Source organism: Saccopteryx leptura, chromosome 6, assembly GCF_036850995.1.
Source record: "Saccopteryx leptura isolate mSacLep1 chromosome 6, mSacLep1_pri_phased_curated, whole genome shotgun sequence".
NCBI lineage: Eukaryota > Metazoa > Chordata > Mammalia > Chiroptera > Emballonuridae > Saccopteryx > Saccopteryx leptura.
The window spans coordinates 141,167,706-141,188,480 of NC_089508.1; the positions used below are offsets into that span (position 1 = coordinate 141,167,706).

At 43.7% G+C, this 20,775-nt stretch overlaps 1 protein-coding gene across 1 annotated transcript in view; it reads right to left on the bottom strand.

The window, feature by feature from the left end:
* CDK13 (cyclin dependent kinase 13) overlaps positions 1-13,705 on the bottom strand; it is a 128,515-nt gene extending 114,810 nt beyond the window's left edge. The window contains exon 1 of the mRNA XM_066343315.1: positions 12,343-13,705. Within this exon, the coding sequence (XP_066199412.1) occupies positions 12,343-13,562 (1,220 nt within the window). The 5' untranslated portion in view covers positions 13,563-13,705. The remainder of the gene's footprint in view (positions 1-12,342) is intronic.
* Positions 13,706-20,775: the final 7,070 nt, after the last annotated feature.

Here is a 20,775-nt window from a genome sequence, read left to right on the forward strand (position 1 = left end):
GAGGGGAGGGAGAAAGAAGGAAAAACAGTAAGAAGAGTTCAGTTTGTATTGTGATCAGCATATATGATAAGTAAGGATAGTCTGAGTGAGTCTGGGGTGGGGAATCTTCAACACCCAATTCAAGAATTTGATTTCGTAAATACATTTTTTTGCAGTGTTTCTCAACCTTTTTTACACTTGGGGACAGGTCAAAATAGGAGAACTATTTCAGGGACTGCTAAGGCAGAAATCACCCTGAGCATAACTCTTTTTAGACCGGCATAAAATTTCTGACGGACTGGTAGAGTTGAAAAACACTGTTTTATAGAAAATGACAGAAGCAGAGTAGTATTTTAAGATTAATTTGAATGCACAAAACAGGAGGGGCTTAAAGAATCAAGGTCCCAAAGCATGCAGACTCAACAGTAAAGTCCACAAACTAAGAAGTTTCGAACTAAAGGAGTAGACTAGATCACCAACCGAATGAGCAATTTATTAGAAGTGCGGAGGAAAAAAAATAGTATTATTAAAGTTTGTTACTGGGTGCCTGAGAGAAACTACCTCTTAAAACAAGTGCACACATGCACAAATCAAAAACTTCTTAACATAAAAAGATTAAAAGACAAAAAACAAACTCATGAAAAATACTAATGCCACATACACACACACAACTTAATATCTCTAATACAAAAAGGGCTCTTATAAATTAATAAAACAAAATTAAGAAATTAAAACATTCAATAGTACATGAAAATAAATTCAAACTTATTAGATATTAAAGAAATGCAAATGAAAACAATAATGCAGGTGTCCGGAACCTTTTTGGCTGAGAGAGCCATGAACGCCATATATTTTAAAATGTAATTCCATGAGGGTCATACAATATGTTTAACACTAAAAACAAGTAAATGTGTGCATTTTATGTAAGACCAACACTTTTAAAGTACAATAAGTCTCTGAATTCCTTTTATTAACATTGTTATGCTGTTGCTAACCAATGATGTAAAGTCCTTCTTACCATTAATGTGGCTTCTGGGGCTGCATGGTTTTGCTGATGGCTTTATAGTCTGGTTGATTCGTGGTGAGGTTAAGCTTCATGCAGGCGTTGAGACTTCCATCTGTTAAATGTGATCGTAGGTTGGTCTTAACATTTTTTAGATGTGAGAAAGACTGCTCACATGCATACATAGAGCCAAACATTGTCAGTACAGCAATACTCACACGCTGCAGTGTGTGATATGTGACAGGAAGCGCATTCCAAGTTTTGACAATCAGCTGGTCCGCGGTTGAAGTTTTTTCATTTCTCCCCACGTGTTTGCTCGCCAACTCTGCTTGCCATCATCCAAGTCCTTCCAAATCTTCAATCAGTGACTAGAACTTATTCACCCACATGTCTGAAGCCTTCAGGTCAGCAGCTTGTAGCTCAAAGTCTCTTGACACAGACACCAGGGATGTAACTCAGGTCAGTGCTGTCCACTGTACAATCGTGTGGATGAGTGATGAACTTAAAAAGATGAGTGCGCTCACGAAATTCTCCAAAGCGCGTTTTGAATGACTGCAGGAGATTAGATGTGAAGCCCACTAGCTGCTGGAGATCAAGATGTTGAGCAGGGTCACTTGCTGTGCATGCAGCTTTAAACTCTCCCAGTTTTTCAAAGTGTAGTAAACGACCTGTTTCAATGTCAGCAGTGAAGAGTTCCAGCTTGTTTTCAAATGCAAACACTGTTTGTTGAAGGGATAAGACTGTATTTCCAACACCTTGCATTTTCACATTGAGCTGGTTCAGTTGTTCAGTTATGTCCACGAGATAGTAGAACTTCAGGAGCCACTCAGTGTTAGCTGACTCAGGATGTTCAACATTTTTCATTTCAAGAAAAGCCCGATTTCACTCAGACAAGCCACGAAACGGCTGAGCAACTTCCCTCTTGACAACCAAAGCACACTGCTATGCAGAAGCAGACCAGGATAATTATTCTCTACTTCATCCAGCAGTGTTTTAAACTGGCGATCACTGAAAGCTCGGGCAACAATAAAGTTGACCACCCGAATGACATTACCTCACCAAGCTGCTCACCACACATCTGAGCACAAAGCGCCCCCTGATGTAGGTAGGATGCAGTGAAAACTTCAGATGGGTCTCTTTTCATGTTCACAGAGAAGTGCTATGAATCCTCTGTTTTTCCCCACCATGCACGGAGCACCATCAGTACACACCAAAATAAGTTTATCCATTGGTAGAGTTTTTTCTTTAGCAAACTCAGTGAAAGACTTGAATAAATCCTCCCCTCTTGTTGTCTCTTTCATAGGCAAAACAGCAAGACTTGCCTCACGTAGTGTGTTACCGACAGCATACCTTGCAATCACACTGAACTGAAATAAATGGCTTACGTCTGTTGACTCATCCAAAGCAAGAGAAAAGAATGGTGCTGCATTTATGTCTTTCACTTGTGTTGCCTCAATTTGATTTGCCATCATGATGGTACGATCGTGAACAGTTCTTGCCGACAGAGGCATCTCTTTTATTCGTCTGATTATCTTGTATTTATCCGAAAAGTCGTCAAAAAGTTCAATGGTAACATCAAGCATGAATGTTTTGGCATACTCCCCATCTGTGAATGGCTTTCCGTTTCTCACAATTGCTAAAGCACCAGCAAAGCTAGCTGAATTCCAGTCACCTTGTTGGGTCCAAACACTGAGTTGCTGCTGACTAGCTTGCACTCTGCACAGCAGCTCTTGACATGCTTTCTTCCTGCTGTCGCATACTGGATATTTTGATGCAAATGCAGTATGGTGTGTGTCGAAGTGCCGCTTTATATTTGACCGTTTTATTGATGCAATTTTATCATTGCATATTAGACACACTGCAGTACCTGCTCTCTCCACAAAGGCAAATATTTCTGTCCATTTCTGCTGAAAACTACGATACTCATCTTTTTTTCTTTTAGCCATCTTCTTCATCCAAAGGGTTTCTGCAATTAGCTAGCTGACTATTTGATTAAAAGGAGGGAAGTTTACTTCCTGACCTCACAACAACCCTTGTACGTTACACATTATCCAATAAAAATTTGGTGTTGTCCTGGAGGACAGCTGTGATTTTCTCCAGCCACCGCAACCACAAACATGAGCGGTAGGAAATGAATGGATTGAAATACATCAGAATGTTTTATATTTTTAACATTATTATTTTTATTAGAGATTTGTCTGCGAGCCAGATGCAGCCATCAAAAGAGCCACATTTGGTTCATGAACCATAAGTTCCCAACAATGGGTACTCCTCCACTGTTGGAAAATAGAAATTGATAAAAAGCCTTCTGAAGCCTGACCAAGCGGTGGCGCAGTGGATAGAGCGTCGGACTGCGATGCCAAGGACCCAGGTTCGAGACCCCGAGGTCGCCAGCTTGAGCGCGAGCTCATCTGGTTTGAGCAAAAAAGCTCACTAGCTTGGACCCAAGGTTGCTGGCTCAAGCAAGGAGTCACTCAGTCTGCTGAAGGCCCGCGGTCAAAGCACATGTGAGAAAGCAATCAATGAACAACTAAGGTGTCGCAACGCGCAACAAAAAACTAATAATTGATGCTTCTCATCTCTCCGTTCCTGTCTGTCTGTCCCTATCTATCCCTCTCTCTGACTCTCCCTCTGTCTCTGTAAAAAGAAAAACACAAACTAGATTATAAGTTTTAAAATAATAATAAAAAATAGCTGACAAAAAAAAAAAAAGCCTTCTGAAGATGCAATGTGACAGTTTATCAAAACTACAAATGAGCATACCCATATTTGGTCCAACTATTTTACCCCTGAGAAATCTACAAGGTATTATGGGATAAATGCAAACAAAATTTACAATAGATACATTCCCATAGCAGAAAAACAAAACACACACAAAAAATCTAGGAGTAGTAAAATGGACTTGGCCGAACAAGTTATGGAACACACATGCAATGGAATACTATGAGCCAATAAAAAGAATGTACTAAGAAACACAAGGTACAAAATAACATTGTAGTATGTTCCCATTTATGGAAATTCTTATGTCCCTATGCATATAAGCATAGAAAAATCTAGAAGACCATTCATCAAAATGTCAAGACTGATCATTTCAAGCAGTTGGATTCAGGAGGACTTTTTAATTATACTTTTCTATACTAACTAAGAATTTCTACCATGAGCCTCTATTATTGTTGTAAACAAGTGAAAAATAATGATGAGCAATATCTGAAAAAAATGACTCCAAGAGGTAAAATAATTTAATGTTAGATAAATTAAATTTGGAGTGGCAATAAAATATCTCAATGAAAGTGCCCTATGCAACTGAAAATGAAAAAACAGAAAAGAGTGGAGTCATGCAGTCCATTAACTATTTTCAGTTCGTCTTACTACCCTTTTCTTTTTTATTTTATAAAAACTCCAATTTTTAACCTAAATTTACTTTCTAATCTACATTTGTTTTCTTTCCCAAATATATTAAGAACATTAGATTCTCCCATAATTTAGAAATATAAGAACAAAATTCACTGCAAACAAATATTTCTGATTCTAGCTTGATATTTTTGCTACTTTAAAACTTACAAATACCGGCCCTGGCAGGTTGGCTCAGTGGTAGAGCGTCGACCTGGCGTGCAGGAGTCCCGGGTTCGATTCCCAGCTAGGGCACACAGGAGAAGCACACATCTGTTTCTCCACCCCTCCCCCTCTCCTTCTCCGTCTCTCTCTTCTCCTCCAGCAGCCAAGGCTCCAGTGGAGCAAAGTTTGCCCGGGCACTGAGGATGGCTCTGTGGCCTCTGCCTCAGGCGCTAGAATGGCTGATTGCGGCAGAGCAACGCCCCAGATAGGCAGAGCATCGCCCCCTGGTGGGCATGCCGGGTAGATCCTGGTCGGGCGCACGCGGGAGTCTGTCTGACTGCCTCCCTGTTTCCAACTTCGGAAAAATACAAAAACAAAAACAAAAACAAACAAACAAAAAAAACCTTACAAATACCAATATATGAAACAAAGCCAAACAAAAACAAAATAACAAGTGATGCTTATAGGAAAAGTACACAATAAAACAAGAAGTTAAAATCTTAAATATTGCCTAGCCTGTGGTGGTGCAGTGGATAGAGCATCTACCTGGAATGCTGAGGTCGTAGTTCAAAATCCTGGGCTAGCCTGGTCAAAGTACATAGGAAAAGCAATCAATCAATGAACAACTAAAGTGAAGCAACTATGAGCTGATAGTCCTCTCTCCCCTCTCTCTGTAAAGTCAATAAATAAAATCTTAATAAACAAAATAATCTTAAATGTTGAACGTTACGCAACATTAATTTTAAACTGGTTTTCAGAAATAGCTACAATTTTCCAGAGTTAGAAAATAAGAGCTTAACATATGGTCTTCTCAGAAAATGATCACTAAAAAAGAAACAAACAAAAACACCAGATCATTTACGTTGATCAGTACACATAGAGTACCAATATAAACACTAGATTTGAATTTTTCTATTCACACTAAAAGGGATTCCTAGCATCCCCGACTCATTGCAGTAAAGAAACTAGAAAAAATGTTCTTAAATTGTCTCCTTATAAATTAAAACAATTATTTCCCCCATTCTAGAGTATATGTGAACCAAAATAGCAAGTGAGTTTAAAAACACTGGTATCTGTGTAAAGGTTGGTTTGTATTTATCAGTGGAGAAAAACGCTATTTCAAGTTATTCAACTACTAATGCAGTTTGGAATCTGTCCTAATAGGAGCTTACAATATAGTAGAGAAAACACAAATGTAGCCAGCCAAATATTTAATACTAAATAGAACTTTTTAAAGCTCCATAACAAAGATAAAGCAAAGTACTGCAGGAATATAGGAAAAAGAATTAACTTTCTCTAAATGAATGGAGAAAGGTTACAAGATGGTAGAGTAGAACTTGAGTTGGGTTTTGAATGTAAAGCTGGAAGCAGAGAAGAGAAAAAAGGGCATTTCAACCAAAAAGAACAGCAAGAGTAAAAACAGAGAACTAAAAGTGCCTCCAAAAATAGAATTTTGATAACACCCAAGGTCTCTGGCTTGAGCGTTGGGTCACCAGTTTGAGTGTGGGATCCTAGACATGACCCCTCGGTCGCTGGCTTGAGCCCAAAGGTTGCTGGCTTGAAGTCCAAGTCACTGGCTAGAGCAAGGGTCACTGGCTGGGCTGGAGCACCCCAGTAAAGGCACATATAAGAAAGCAATCAATGAACAACTAAGGAGTCACAACGAATGTTTCTCATCTCTCTACCGTCTTGTCTGTCCCTATGTGTCCTTCTATTTTTCTGTCTCTGTATCTCTCGCTTAAAAAAAAAATTCTAATAAAATGGGGCCAGATCATAAAAGGCATTACCTGATGATGCATTAGAAACCTTGGACTTGGCCCTGGCCAGTTGGCTCAGTGGTAGAGCATCAGCCCAGTGTATGGATGTCCCAGGTTCAATTACCAGTCCAGGCACACAGGAGAAGCTCCCATCTGCTTCTCCACCACTCCCCTCTCATATCTCTCTCTCTCTCTCTCTCTCCTTCTCCCACAGCCATGGATCGGCACTGAGGGTGGCTCCATGGCCTCTGCCTCAGGCACTAAAAAATGGCTCCAGTTGCAATGAAACAATGGCCTCTCTGCCTCCCCTCTTCTCTCTGAAAAAAGAAACCTTGGACTTAATTCTACATAATGAAAGTGACACAATGTAACCAAGACTTTAAGAAAACTCTACTAAAAAAGAATGAATTAGGAAGAAAAGACTAGATGGATAAGGAAGAAAATAATAACAGGAAGTGTGATAAAAAAAAAATGAGGCCTGAACTAAGATGCTAGAAATGGAAATGGGATATAAATTAGTGTTAAAACAAAAATGTGGTAAGGATGGAGTAGATGTAAATGTCAGGTAAAGTTTGGGCAGAAGCAGCAAAACATAAGACCATCATGAGCATGAAAAGAATAATTAAAGATTTGGAGACTTATGAGAGTTCACTTAAATTTCCAGCCCTCTGAGTGCTTCTGCATTTATTCTACTATCCTATATTACTGACACTTAAAAAATAAAATCTAAGGATACTTATGACTTGTTTCTATTAAGTACATATTATATCAGTAGCATTTTATGAGTGTTAGGAGCCTCTTTTCTTTATTCTGGTATGTTTTCATTTTATATATTTTAGAACATTAGTTATTTGGACAAAACACTAAATAATCCATGACAGAGGTACCCCATATCATATGCAAGTGAATACTAATAAATTCACTTATTTACATCTAGGGTCCACCCATGTTTAGATTCTCAGAGTCTTGATATTTTTCCATAAGGGAGGCTCTGTTGCTTTGTGGTAGAATAGAACTTGCACAGGTTCAGAAAGAGACCAATTATATATAATAACTTATTTTACTAATTATACCTGATTTGAGTGGCTTCAGATCAGGATATCCCAATGCAAAACAACCATCAATAACTAAGTGTAATTAATATCCTTAAGAAATGTTTTTAGCTTCATGTTCATAAAAACCGCAGGTCAGTAAAGATAAAATGAGCTGAAAGTATCTTTAGAAAATTTGATTTTTAAAAACCTCAAAATGCTGCAATGATGGTCAGGAAAACAGAAATTAATATATAAATACTCAATGAGGGGTTGAATTTTAGCAAAACAAATCATTATGTAAGGTAATCAACTCCAGTGAATGCAAGGTGAGGTTCGATATAGCATAATATCAAGAGCAAGTGCTTTAGAATCAGACCAATTCAAGCTGACCTTGGAACAAATTACTTAACTTTTTAGAGTTTCTATTTCCCAATCTATCAAGAGAAATGTTTCCAACTATCACACGGGTTTGGGGGGTGAATGTGCATTCAGTATTTATCATTGCCTGGCACACAGTAAAACCCAAGTGTTAGTATCATTCCCTCCCTTTCTTAAACAGCCCCCTCTCTTCAGTACACTCTCACATTTATTATAGGGCCAATCAATAAAATTATGTAACTTCTTACATCCCAACAGTCAAGTAGTAAAGAAAATATGGTAAACTGCTTATATAGGGGAAAAAGTAAAGCTAAGGAGGGACTGATTAAAAGAAAGTCAAGAGCAAAGGACTGAAGATTCAGACGAAGGCAAAGAGCAGGTTGTAACCTATGTCAATAAAATGAAGAGGATTTATTCTAGGACCTAACACCAAGAAAAATATCGGCCCTGGCCGGTTGGCTCAGCGGTAGAGTATGAGCTTCTCCACCCCCACCCCTCCTTCCTCTCTGTCTCTGTCTTCCCCTTGGCCGCAGCCAAGGCTCCATTGGAGCAAAGATGGCCCGGGCGCTGGGGATGGCTCCTTGGCCTCTGCCCCAGGCGCTAGAGTGGTTCTGGTCGCGGCAGAGCGATGCCCCGGAGGGGCAGAGCATCGCCCCCTGGTGGGCAGAGCTTTGCCCCTGGTGGGCGTGCCGGGTTGCCGGGTGGATCCCAGTCGGGCGCATGCAGGAGTCTGTCTGACTGTCTCTCCCCGTTTCCAGCTTCAGAAAAATACAAAAAAATAAAATAAAATAAAAAAATAAAAAAGAAAAATATCAATACCAGTATTTTGAATGAGTATACATTTCCTTAAAAACATCTACATACCGGTTGGCTCAGTGGTAGAGCATCAGCCTGGCGTGCAGAAGTCCCGGGTTCGATTCCCGGCCAGGGCACACAGGAGAGGTGCCCATTTGCTTCTCCACCCCTTCCCCTCTCCTTCCTCTCTGTCTCTCTCTTCCCCTCCCGCAGCGAGGCTCCATTGAGCAAAGATGGCCCGGGCGCTGGGGATGGCTCCTTGGCCTCTGCCCCAGGCCCTAGAGTGGCTCTGGTAGCAACTCTGCCCCAGAGGGGCAGAGCATCGGCCCCTGGTGGGCAGAGCGTCGCCCCTTGGCGGGCGTGCCGGGTGGATCACGGTCGGGTGCATGCGGGAGTCTGTCTGACTGTCTCTCCCCGTTTCCAGCTTCAGAAAAAAATAAAAAATAAATCTACATACACTGATAATTTATTGATATATAAGCTCCATGTGGGCTGGAAAAAAGATCCAATGCTATTTCCTACACCGTAACATGGTGTATATATATTAAATACTTAAGATGTAATCCAAGCCCATAGTAATATTTCATATGTTCAGTAAACTCCATCATCCCTTCATTTACCCACTCAACAATAATTAAAAGTCTATTTATGCCAGACACAATGCTGAGCACTGTGATTACAACGGTGGGCAAGACAGGCTAGATGCCTTCATGGAGCCCCTGATCCAGCAGACTATTCATTCAACAGTATGGGCCACATACCAGTTACTGAATTCTAAAAGCAAAGCTTTTCTTTTTTGGCTCAGAGAGTGACAGGAAGGGAGAAAGAGGAGAAACATCAACTCATAGTTGCATCATTTTAGTTTTTCACAGATTGCTTCTCATAGGTGCCTTGATGGGGGGTGGGACCCTCAAGCAGAGCAAATGACCCCTGGCTCAAGACAATCACCTTGGGCTCAAGCCAGCGACTTTGGGATCATGTTGATGATCCTGCTCTCAAGCCAGAGGCCCCTCGCTCAAGCTGGTGACCCAGGGGTTTCGAACCTGGGCCCTCAGCATTCCAAGACTATGCTCTATCTACTGTGCCACCATCACACCACCACTGGACAGGCAATACTCTCTTTTGAACTAGACAAGTGAGTTCAATCAGTTGTTCCTGAACAGTAATTAATGCATTTCCTATATTTAAAAATCTTAAAATTTTCAATCAACTATTTCAGCTGCAAATTCTGGGCCTCACATTTAAGCAGGATGTTTGATACACTAGACAAAATGTGGAATATCTAAAAACCATACCTTATGTAAAATGAGTTTTTTGGCTATGCCTTTACATCTTAAAGAGGTAGCATACAGGTATGCTCTGTATCATTTCAAAGCAATGGGTAGAAAACCTGAAGCAATGGGTAGAAAGTGACACAGAGGTGGATTTCCATTTCAGTATGAAGAATTCAACAATTCAAGCTCTTCAGTAACATGTTAACCATTAGATTTCTGTAATAGTATACAATATTTCTATACTTTACAAAACATAAACTTTCACTTAATTCTTGAAATAATCCATTAAAAAATAATAATAACCTCAAAGTATTTCCCTGTTTTGCTTTAGGAAACTGAGTGAGTCTCCAAGGATCTTGCAAAGACCCTGGGCAAACCAAGACTAGAACTTGAGTCCCAGAGAAAACTGGCTGTCTTCAAAGCAACATCTTCCCACCTCTAGACATATTCAGGAACACACCAAATGGCTGTTAGCCAAGTATTCTAAAGCTTATTCCAAATCCAATCCTTTAGAAATACATAGTAGTGGTCAATACACACACTATGAAAAGATTTCACTAAAGCAAGGTCCTCTAGAACGCATGCTTCACGAAGGCAAGGACTTTCTTTCTTCACTGCTATATCCCAGTCCCTAAACCAGTACCTGGCATATGATACATACTAAACAAATATTGGCTAAATATGAATAATACTAATCACACATATCATTATTACATAATATAAACAAAACACATAGTGCTATTAGATAATAAAGGACATTCCTCAAGTATCAAACAACCAAAAAGCCTGATCATTCTTAAAATTGCATCATACTCTTAAAATCACTATCTAAAGTTCTGAAACTTAACCTAATCAGTTTCCAAAAACAAATTCAATTTTTAAAAGAATAACAAATATTTTGGCAAACCTAAAATATCTTAAAAGTGAAATATGAGGTCTTACAAGATGTAAAAGATAAATTTGGTGAAATGACTTCTCAGTTTGACAGTTTTTCTTAGAGAATCAATCAACTAGCATACTTTTTTCATAATAGAAAGCTTTTGTTTGTAATTTGTTTTTTCTATGAAAGGGAGAGCACATACACACAAAACATGATGTTCTAGCCATGCTAAATCACAAAGGTACCTATATGTATAAACTTTGTTCTGTTCTTAGATATCTACGAAATGAATTGCATTTTTACAGCAATTATTTCCATTAGAGTGAGCTCTTTGTAGCATCATGTAAATTTAGACAGCATCTATAATCAACTAGCATTTTAAATGTGCTTGAACACAGTAAGAATAAAGAGTTATAACTTTGTTTTGGTTGAAAGACAAATTCACACCTGTATGAGAGAAACTCACATCTCTTTACAAACATTTGTTAGGCTGACACTTCAAAAACGTTTGCTAAACTTACAGGTACATATACTGTATAGACAGAATCAACATAATTGGTACACAGAGGTACTTAGCATCCATTTAGCATTTATTGAAAACTAAGACCAATGGAAAAACCACAATCAATGCAAATGTCATTTTGTAAAATCCTAAATTGTAAGGCCTAAAATTTCCAGATATATTAAGAAATCTAAGAACTTGCAAAATACTGAAAATTTCTTTTTAATTCACTTTGTTTGACAGATAAGTATATATCAATACTCACACTTTTTGCAGGGAAATTATTATAAAAAAGCATAATAGCTATATAAAATATTTACCCCAATTTCACTAGGTTAACTTATACCTTTTAAAGATTTCTCAACAAAAAGCCTGATATTTAAAGGTCTACTTAACTTGAAAGAAAGTGTAAATAGCAACTTAGAATAATAATAGTATAAAGAATGCACTAAACCATTCAATTAGTTACACTGGACTACATCAACTAGATTACATTTACATGTTATTAGCAACTGGGTGTCATCACAAACCAATAAAGAAATCATAATCGTGTCACAATTTTCTAATATTTGAAATTATGACTTTGATGGACTGCATAGGAACTTATTCCACATAAGAATATTGCAGAAATGGGTCATTTTTCTTGAGAATGTAGAACTGTATGTAAGTTTTCACATATGAAAATAAACTTTACAGAAAAGCTGCTTTTCCATCTTTGACACATTTACAATCTATATCTAACTCTGACATCTCAGCACGTCGATTCAAACTCTCTTTTACAACATCTAGCCCCTATACTGCAGTCCATTCTTAAGTCTCCAACAATGAGACCTCGTCATAGAATTTTCAAAATTACGACAAATTAAACTCTAGGTTTATCCAAATTAATTGCTGGAAAAACAAAGCCCAATCGAGAGAAACCTGTTCGTCTGTGAACAGGTTTAAAACCTTGAACTCTTCCTTAGAAACCTTCCTTACCAAAAGAAAAGCTTGGTTGGATCTGTTTCTGTCCCTCCACTCCCCTCAAAGGTGTCATGAGCGCCAAAACGGCCCTTGATACTAAAAGCGCGTCCGAAGTTGGGTTTGTTCTTCTCCGGTGGTTTTAAAGAGCCCAATTCCCACTTGCCCTGCCTCCGGGGACCCGGCCAGCCTCGCCAGAGGTACGCGCACGGGACAGCGACTCACCTGATCACAGGGCTGTAAGGGCTGCGGGAGCGCCGCCAGCTGCTGCTGCTGTAGGGGCTGGGAGACACGTCGCCGCCGCGCTCGTACGAGCTGTGGCGGCTGTAGCTGGGGGAGCGGCGGCGGCTGTAGGGGCTCGGCGAGCGCGGCGGCCGCCGCGAATAGGGGCTGCTGCCACCTCCTGCCGGGCTGGGGGACTTGCGGCTCCTCAGGCTCTGGGAGGCCCTGTGGGCCACCGGGCTGTCGTCCCGGCCTCCCAGGGGACTCAGGGACCGCTGCCGCCGCCTGTAGGCCTTGGGCTCGGCCTTGTCCTCCCGGTAGGCCTTGGGCGGCTCCTTGTAGGCGGAAGGCGGCTCCTTGGACGACTTAGTCCGGCACCGGTGAGCCTTCACGTCTCGGTCCTTGCGACTGCTACTGCTGCTAGACGTGGCCGAGGCGCTCTTCCGGCGGCCGCCGCTGCTGCTGCTGCTGCCGCTCTTGGTGGCCTCCGCCCGCTCTTCGCCGCTGTGGCTGTGGCGACTGCGGGTCTTGGAGGCCTCGCCGCCGCCGCGCTGCCCGTCCCGCCGCCGGTGCTCGCGGTGGCGCTCCTTGCTGCGGCCGCTGCTGCGGCGGCGGTCCCGGCGGGGCCTGCGCCCAGAGCCCTCCCCGCGCCGCTGGGTGCCGGAGGAGGAGGCCGGACTCCCGCCGCTGCCCCCCGTTCCCCCGGCAGCCGTCGCCGCCGTTGCCGCGCTGGCCACCCCCAGCAGCAGCCCCTGCTCGGACTGGGAGCTCACATCCTCGTATTCCACCAGCGGGGTCACACCCCCGCCGCTACTGGCACCGCCACCGCCGTCCTGCTGCGGCTGGGGCAGCGAGAAGACCCGACGCTTCTCCGCCTCCTGCCCGGCGCGGGCCCCGCGGCGCCGCTTCTGCCGCGCTCCAGGGCGCCTCTTGCCTCTAGCCAGCCGCTTGACCTCCAGAGGGGGGCCCGGGCTGAAGCAAGAGGAGGAGGCCGCGGCGGCGGCGGCGGCTGCGGCGGCGGCGGCCGTGCCGGGAGCAGCCAGGAAGAGCAGAGGCGGCGGGGGCGGCGGCGGTTGCAGGAGCTGCGGCTGCAGGAGCGGCAACAGCAGCGGCGGCTGCTGAGGGGACAGGAATCGCCTCCGCTTGCGGCGTTCCTCCAACTTCTTCTCCGCCCAGCTCAGGCCCCCGCCTCCCCCCAGCGCCGTGTCCGAGCTGCTCGGCATCGCCTAGAGCTCGCCGCAAAGCGCGACGCGGGTGCGGCCTCCTGCCGGGTTAGATCCTGGCCATCTCTCCCGCCGGAAACGGGAACAGCTGAGGCGGCGGAGGGACACCGAGCGCCAGGACAGTCCGGGACACACGCCACGATAATCCGAGTCGGGACTAGGGTCCCTGGGTTCCAGGTCACGGTGGGGTACGCAGCGGCCTCCAGGCCTGACGGACGCAGGAATCGGGGCGGCAGAGCTCCTGGAGGTACTTGTCGTCCTATCCTTAGCAGCAAAGACACCAGATGCACCGGGCGCTGACCTGCGGGGGAGTCCGGAGTCCTCCAAGTGCCCCCGGGGTCGGGGAGCGGCCTTGGCTGCGCTCGGCTCGAGCAGCGCAACGCGGAAGTACCACCTTCGTTTCCACTTCACTCCATTGCGCCCTGACGTTGGGTGCAAGTTCAGGGGAGGGGAGTGGGCGAGACAACAACACGCCTCCGCCGCCTCCCCCTCCGCGTCGACGTCGTCCTCCACGGGTGGCGGTGAAACACGGCGGGTGCCTCTGACTGGCTGGGGCCTGACAACTCCCGGCCTACGGCCTCGCGAACTCTACGGCCCGCGCAGACCGGCGGCGGGGCGAGGCGGCCGGCCTGCGGCTCTCGGTTGGGGCTGCGTGTGAGCGGGGCTGGGCGAGGGGCTGTTTCCGGGGAGATGGGGGCGGGGAAGCGTTTCTGAGTCTGGCGGTGGGTACGAGCTCTGACTTTCTTCTTCCTTCGCCGGCGCGATTAGAGGCGGTGGAGCTGCCCTATCCTCCGCTTCTCCCCCCGCCCCCTTCCACGAGGAGGCTTCGGGCGTGCGCGGCCGGCCAAGCTCGCTCCTCCCCTTCCCTCCGCTGCTCGTCAGGAGAAGGGGAGACGACGGCAATCCCTGGTTGGGCCCTAACCTTCACAACCCCTCCTTCTCGTCTCGCTCTTTCGGCCTTTCCCCCGGGTCCTGACGCAAGGCCGGGGGCGCGCACGCAAGTTACGCTCCGAGAAAGCCGAAGGTGAGTGGTATCCGGGTAAAAGAGGCGGGAACAATGTGGCCTCGCACAGACGTGCTCGCTCCCGCCAGCGACTGGCATCCTGAACGGAAGTGACGTATATACAAATATCTACGTCCGGTGAGGGTGGGACTTCGTGTGAAGAAGGGTTAAAGAAAGGAGAGGCCGCCTGCGTCTCTCACTGCCTTAGCTGGAGGCTCGGGGTGATGGCGACCACGCCGCTTCTGCTACGTCCATCCCGCAGTGCTGGCTCTGACTCTCCGCAGGCGCCGCACCGCCTGCCTGTTGAAAGGTCACGGCGAGAGACAATCTGGAGGCTTTGACAGGAATAATGGGGTTCTTGGCCTCTAGGCTTGATGCCTACCCATTAGCTACCCTCAACCAAGCCCCGGGATTGGAACAGCTGAGAGAACAGAAGAGCAGTTCCCTGCAAATGAGGGCGCGGAGGTGGCGTTATCTTAAACTGCTTCACGTACACTCAAGTTCGAGGTCCAGTTTTAAAAACACATCTGGAAATCACTGTGTCGAGGTCTAATAACACTGAAATTTACTTTTTTGAAAAGCCGTAAATTAATCTAAGCAGTAAATGAAACGTCAAAAAAGGACTATTGAAAAAGCCATGCGGTTGGCTCAGCGGTAGAGTGTCGGCCTAGCATATGGAAGTCCCCAGTTCGATTTCCGGTTAGGGCACCCAGGAGAAGCGCCCATCTGCTTCTGCACCCTACCCCCTCTCCTTTCTATCTCTTTTCCTTGAGCACCAAGGCTCCACAGGAGCAAGGTTGGCCTCGGTGCTGAGGATGGCTCCATGGCCTTCGCCTCAGGCGGTACAGTGACTCCTGCTGCAAGGAGCAATGTCCTAGATGGGCAGAGCATCGCCCCCTGGTGGGCATACCGGGTGGATCCTGGTCCCGTCTATGCGCGAGTGTCTTGACTGCCTCCCGCCCGAAGAGTGGGTGGGAAAAAATACAAAAAAGAAAAAGAAAAAGCCCAGCGGCCTTGAAGTCAAGTGGGGGCAGCCCCCTACTCTTTCTCCTTAACATCTAAATCCATGGGGCTGCCAAAAGTAACCATTCAGGGACCTGCAACTCATTTCTTGTTTTTCCAGGCTTGCCTTTCAGTTTCTGAGCATTTCTATGGATTGGACACAGGATAATTAGGTTAAAATCTAAATGCCAAGGCTTTTTATTGGTTCAGTTAAGAAAAGCTAAGCAGTCCAAGTGGCTACATGCAGTCACTCCTTTGCAGATTTATTTGTTCAGACTATCAGTTGGTTCTTAGTTCTGTTTTGAGGTAAAAGGTGAAAGATTTATAAGATCTGAAGAAAAATCAGTGTGGATTTTGGTTCTTAAACATTTGGTATCCATCATTTATAGATACTTTAGTGTAAATAATATTAATTTGTTTTACATCCAGTGTATCTCAAACTGGGCTAATCTAGCTAAGATCAGACTTAAATGAAAATGAATACAAAGGTGTTTGTTGCTAGAAGGCGGCAAAGGAATAGGTAATTTAGAAGTCAGAGCATTTCTCAGGAGGAAAGTTCTAGGTGGGCCACATAGTGGCACCTCCTTTGCAGCCAGAAGGAAGTAGTACAAGGGCTTTGGGAAACTGAATAGAAAAGTTAGAGACAGGATCCCTAAAATATTTGCTGATAATTGCTGAGTGGAGGCCTGATAGTTAACCTGCTAAAGAATAGTTGGCACAGGGTTTTTTTTACAAAAAAAGATCAACTTGCCCCATCATCCTACTTTGAAAAACTTGATGTGACAGAACAAGGAGAGCAAAATACAAGGTTTCCCTAGCAGGTCTTCATATCTGTAACCAATTCCACTTGAGAATGTCTTCTGTCATACTTGCAAAGAAGATGTGATCCATATTAAATGGATAGAAATTTGCAAATAGAAATCATGTGCTAAAATAACTTCAATGAGGTTTTTGCCACCTACCTGTTTCCATAAAGATTCTATCTTGGGGAGATAGGAAGGGAAGGAAATGAAGCATTTTCAGTTCCCCAAAGATGCATGCACTGAAATACTAATAATTTAGAGACTTCAAAAAATTAGAAAGACTTTATATTAGAAGCCATCTTATTTTATAATAAGCTTATCTACTTGCTTTTTATATAAAGAGATTTGAAATTGCCACTTGGGACTATATTTTAGGATTTTGTTAGTTGTGTTATAATTTATTGTCTTCTGGTTAAAAAAAAAGGTAAGTTTTTTGTTGTTGGTTTGTTTAACAGGTTATACATATCATATATAACCTTTTTTTTATTTAGAAACAGACAGGGACAGAGATGAGAAGCATCAACTCATGGTTGTGGCACTTTAGTTGTTCAGTGATTGCTTTCTCATATTTTCCTTGACAAGGAGCTCCAGCTGAACCAGTTATCCCTTGCACAAACCAGTGACTTTGGGCTTCAACGCAGTGACAAGTGAATCATGTCTATAATCCCACACTTGAGCCAGAAATCCTGCTCTCAAGCTGGATGAGCCCTCGCTCAAGCCAAGTGGCCTCCCCTGGGTCCCCAGGGTCCTGGGCAGAAACTCTATCCATTGTGCCACCACAGGCAGTATACAAGCTATTCTTAAAGTGTACTATGAAACTAAAACCTTTGGTCCCTAGCTGGTTGGCTCAGTAGATAGGGTAGCAGCCTGGCGTATGGACATCTTGAGTTTGATTCCCAGTCAGAGCACACAATGGAAGCCACCATGAGCTTCTTTCCCCCTTATGTACCTCTTTTCCCCCAACCTTGGCCCCGGACACTAAGGATAGCCCAGGCACTAAAAAGAACTCAGTTGATTTGAGCATCAACCCAAGGTCGGGGCATATGCGGGAGTCTGTCTCATTATCTCCCCTCCTCTCACATTAAAAAAGAAAAAAGAGCCTGATCAGGCAGTGGTGCAGTGGATAGAGCGTTGGACTGGGATGGGGAAGACCCAGGTTCGAGACCCCGAGGTTGCCAGCTTGAGCGCGGGCTCATCTGGTTTGAGCAAAAGCTCACCAGCTTGAGCCCAAGGTCGCTGGCTCAAGCAAGGGGTTACTCAGTCTGCTGAAGGCCAACGGTCAAGGCACATATGAGAAAGCAATCAATGAACAACTAAGGTGTCACAGTGAAAAACTAATGATTGATGCTTCTCATCTCTCTGTTCCTGTCTGTCTGTCCCTGTCTATCACTCTCTCTGACTCTGTCTCTGAAAAAAAAAGAAAAGAAACCTTTTTAATCAAGAATATTTTCATAATAATAATGATGTTATTTACTCATTCTTTCACAAATGAACAGTGGAGTTTACCAGAAAAACGTGACATGTATGACATCATTTTAATGGCTAATGCAATGTGTACGTATTATGTGTTCACAGGTTTTCTAAAGTATTCTAGGTATAAGGTTTCTAAAATGTGTAAACATTTGGAATATCTGCAAAACTCAGGGAACCAATGTTTTCCAAATGATGAATGGATATTACAAAAACAAGAGTAAAAGATTTACCATATTTCCCCATGTATAAAACACACACTTTTTCAAAAAATTTGGCATCTAAAAACTGGTTGCTTCATACAGTGGATGTAGTTTTTTTTTGTTTGTTTGTTTTGGGTTTGTTTGTTTTTTTTGTATTTTTCCGAAGTTAGAAGCTGGGAGGCAGTCAGACTCCTGCGTGCGCCCGACCAGGATCCACCCAGCATGCCCACCAGGGGCGATGCTCTGCCTATCTGGTGCATTGCTCCCTTGCAGCCAGAACCATTCTAGCACCTGAGGTGAAGACCATGGGGCCGTCCTCAGTGCCCAGGCCAACTTTGCTCCAATGGAGCCTTGACTGTGGGAGGGGAAGAGAGAGACAGAAAGGAAGAAGAGGGGGAAGGGTGGAGAAGCAGTTGGGCGCTTCTCCTGTGTGCCCTGACCAGGAATTGAACCCAGGACTTCCACACACGGGGCTGACGCTCTACCACTGAGCCAACCAGCCAAGGCCTGGTTGTAGATATTTTTACTTGCATTTCCTGAGCTTTACTTGCATTTTTTGTGCATTTTTGCTCTCATTGTTGAACACAATGAGTCATCATTAGACACAGATGAGGAAAAGCTAATGGGAGTTTTGACAGTGATGAGGAGTTGTATAAATTTTATGATGAATAAAACTTGAGTTCAATAACTTTATGTAATACATTTCAGGCCCCAAAATTAAGGTGTGTTTTATACATGGGGAAATATGGTATTCAAAGTACAAGACAGACCAATGTGTTCTAATGTAACAGCACAAAAAATACATTGATCTAATTTTTTTTCTTTTGGTGACAGAGACAGAGAGAGGAACAGATAGGGACAGACAGACAGACAGGAAGGGAGATGAGGAGCATCAGTTCTTCCTTGCAGTTCGTTAGTCTCCTTAGTTCATTGATTGCTTTCTCATATGTGCCTTGACTGGAGGGGGGTGCTGCACCCAAGTGAGTGACCCCTTGCTCAAACCAGTGACCTTGGGCTCAAGCCAGCAACCTTGGGCTTCAAACCAGCAACCTTTGGGCTCAAGCCAGCAACTGGGGGTCATGTTTATTATCCCATGCTCAAACCATGTCAAGCTGGTGAGCCTACACTAAAGCCGGCAACCTTGAGGTTTCGAACCTAGGTCCTCTGCATCCCAGTCCGACGTTCTATCCACTGTGCCACCACCTGGTCACGCTATTGATATAATTTCAGATTCCACTTGACAAATAACCTTTGAGTAACTACTGTGAAGTTTTGGTGTAATGTCAAAGAATAAACATAATTATCTTGAAAGGTTATTAATATATTCCTTCCCTTTTCCAAAAACATAACATGTTTATATATTTCCAGCAAAACAACATATTGCAACAAATTGAATAAAAAGGCAGATATGAGAATTAGTTTTAATTTTATTAAAGCAGACAATAAAGAGATTTGCAGAAAGACCTGGCCAGGTAGCTGACTGGATAAAATATTGTCTCGGCACCGTGAGGTCACAGATTATAAAAGGGCAGATACGAGAAGCAATCAAAGAGTATACAACTAAATGGAACTAAGTGGAATGGTGAGTTGATGCTTCTCTTTTTCTTTTTCTCTCTCCTTTTCTCTCTTTCTCTCTCTCTCTCTCTCTCTTTCTCTCCCTCCCTCTCAAATCAAGGGAAAAGTTTAAAAAGATTTGCAGAAAGGTAAAGCAATAATTCTCTAATATTTTTGTTTTGTAAAGATAATTAGCCCTGGCCGGTTTGCTCAGTGGTAGAGCGTTGGCCTGGCGTGCTGGAGTCCCGGGTTCGATTCCTGGCCGGGGCACACAGGAAAAGCGCCCATCTGCTTCTCCAGACCTCCCCCTCTCCTTCCTCTCTGTCTCTCTCTTCCCCTCCCGCAGGCAAGGCTCCATTGGAGCAAAGTTGGCCTGGGCGCTAAGGATGGCTCCATGGCCTCTGCCTGAGGTGCTAGAATGGCTCTGGTTGCAACAGAGCAACGCCCCAGATGGGCAGAGCATCGCCCCCTGGTGGGCATGCTGGGTGGATCCCGGTCTGGCGCATGTGGGAGTCTGTCTGCCTCCCCGTTTCCAACTTCAGAAAAATAAAAAAAAAAAAAAAAAAAAAAAAAAAAAAGATAGTTATTTTTTAATGTTTTGTGTTAATGTGGTGGAATTGTTGTTTTAAATATTTTTAAATTTTCTCAATGTTTATTTCTATACCAATAGATGTAACTCATATAAAGCAAAGCTTCTTTGTGATCCTCAAAAATTTTTACAAGAGTAAAGGGATCCCCAGACCTAAACCTTTGAGAAATACAAAATGCAAAAATTATTAAAATTCTGATTTTCTCCTTCATGCTTCTAACTGGTACAGAGAGTTCACAGATAGGTCATGCACTGTCATTACAGTATTTTTCTTATAACTTGGAATTTCTCCAGTGTCTTTTAACTTCGTCCTTTAGAGAGGTTTTATTACTTTAAATTGGGGGTTTTTCTTAGTCTTGCAAAAATTTAAGCTCCTTTTCCAGCCCACTATTCTCCATGACAAGGAAGAATACCAAGCATATTGTACTGTTAAAAGAGAGAAAAGCAAAGCTGAAATGATGGAACTTTTCAACTCAATGATAAGGACAGGTTGTGGCTAGTATTTACTGAATGCTAACTGTGTGTCAGGCTCTGTGCTAGATGCTTTATATCTATTTTCTCATTTGATCCTCTATAAATAATGCCTACA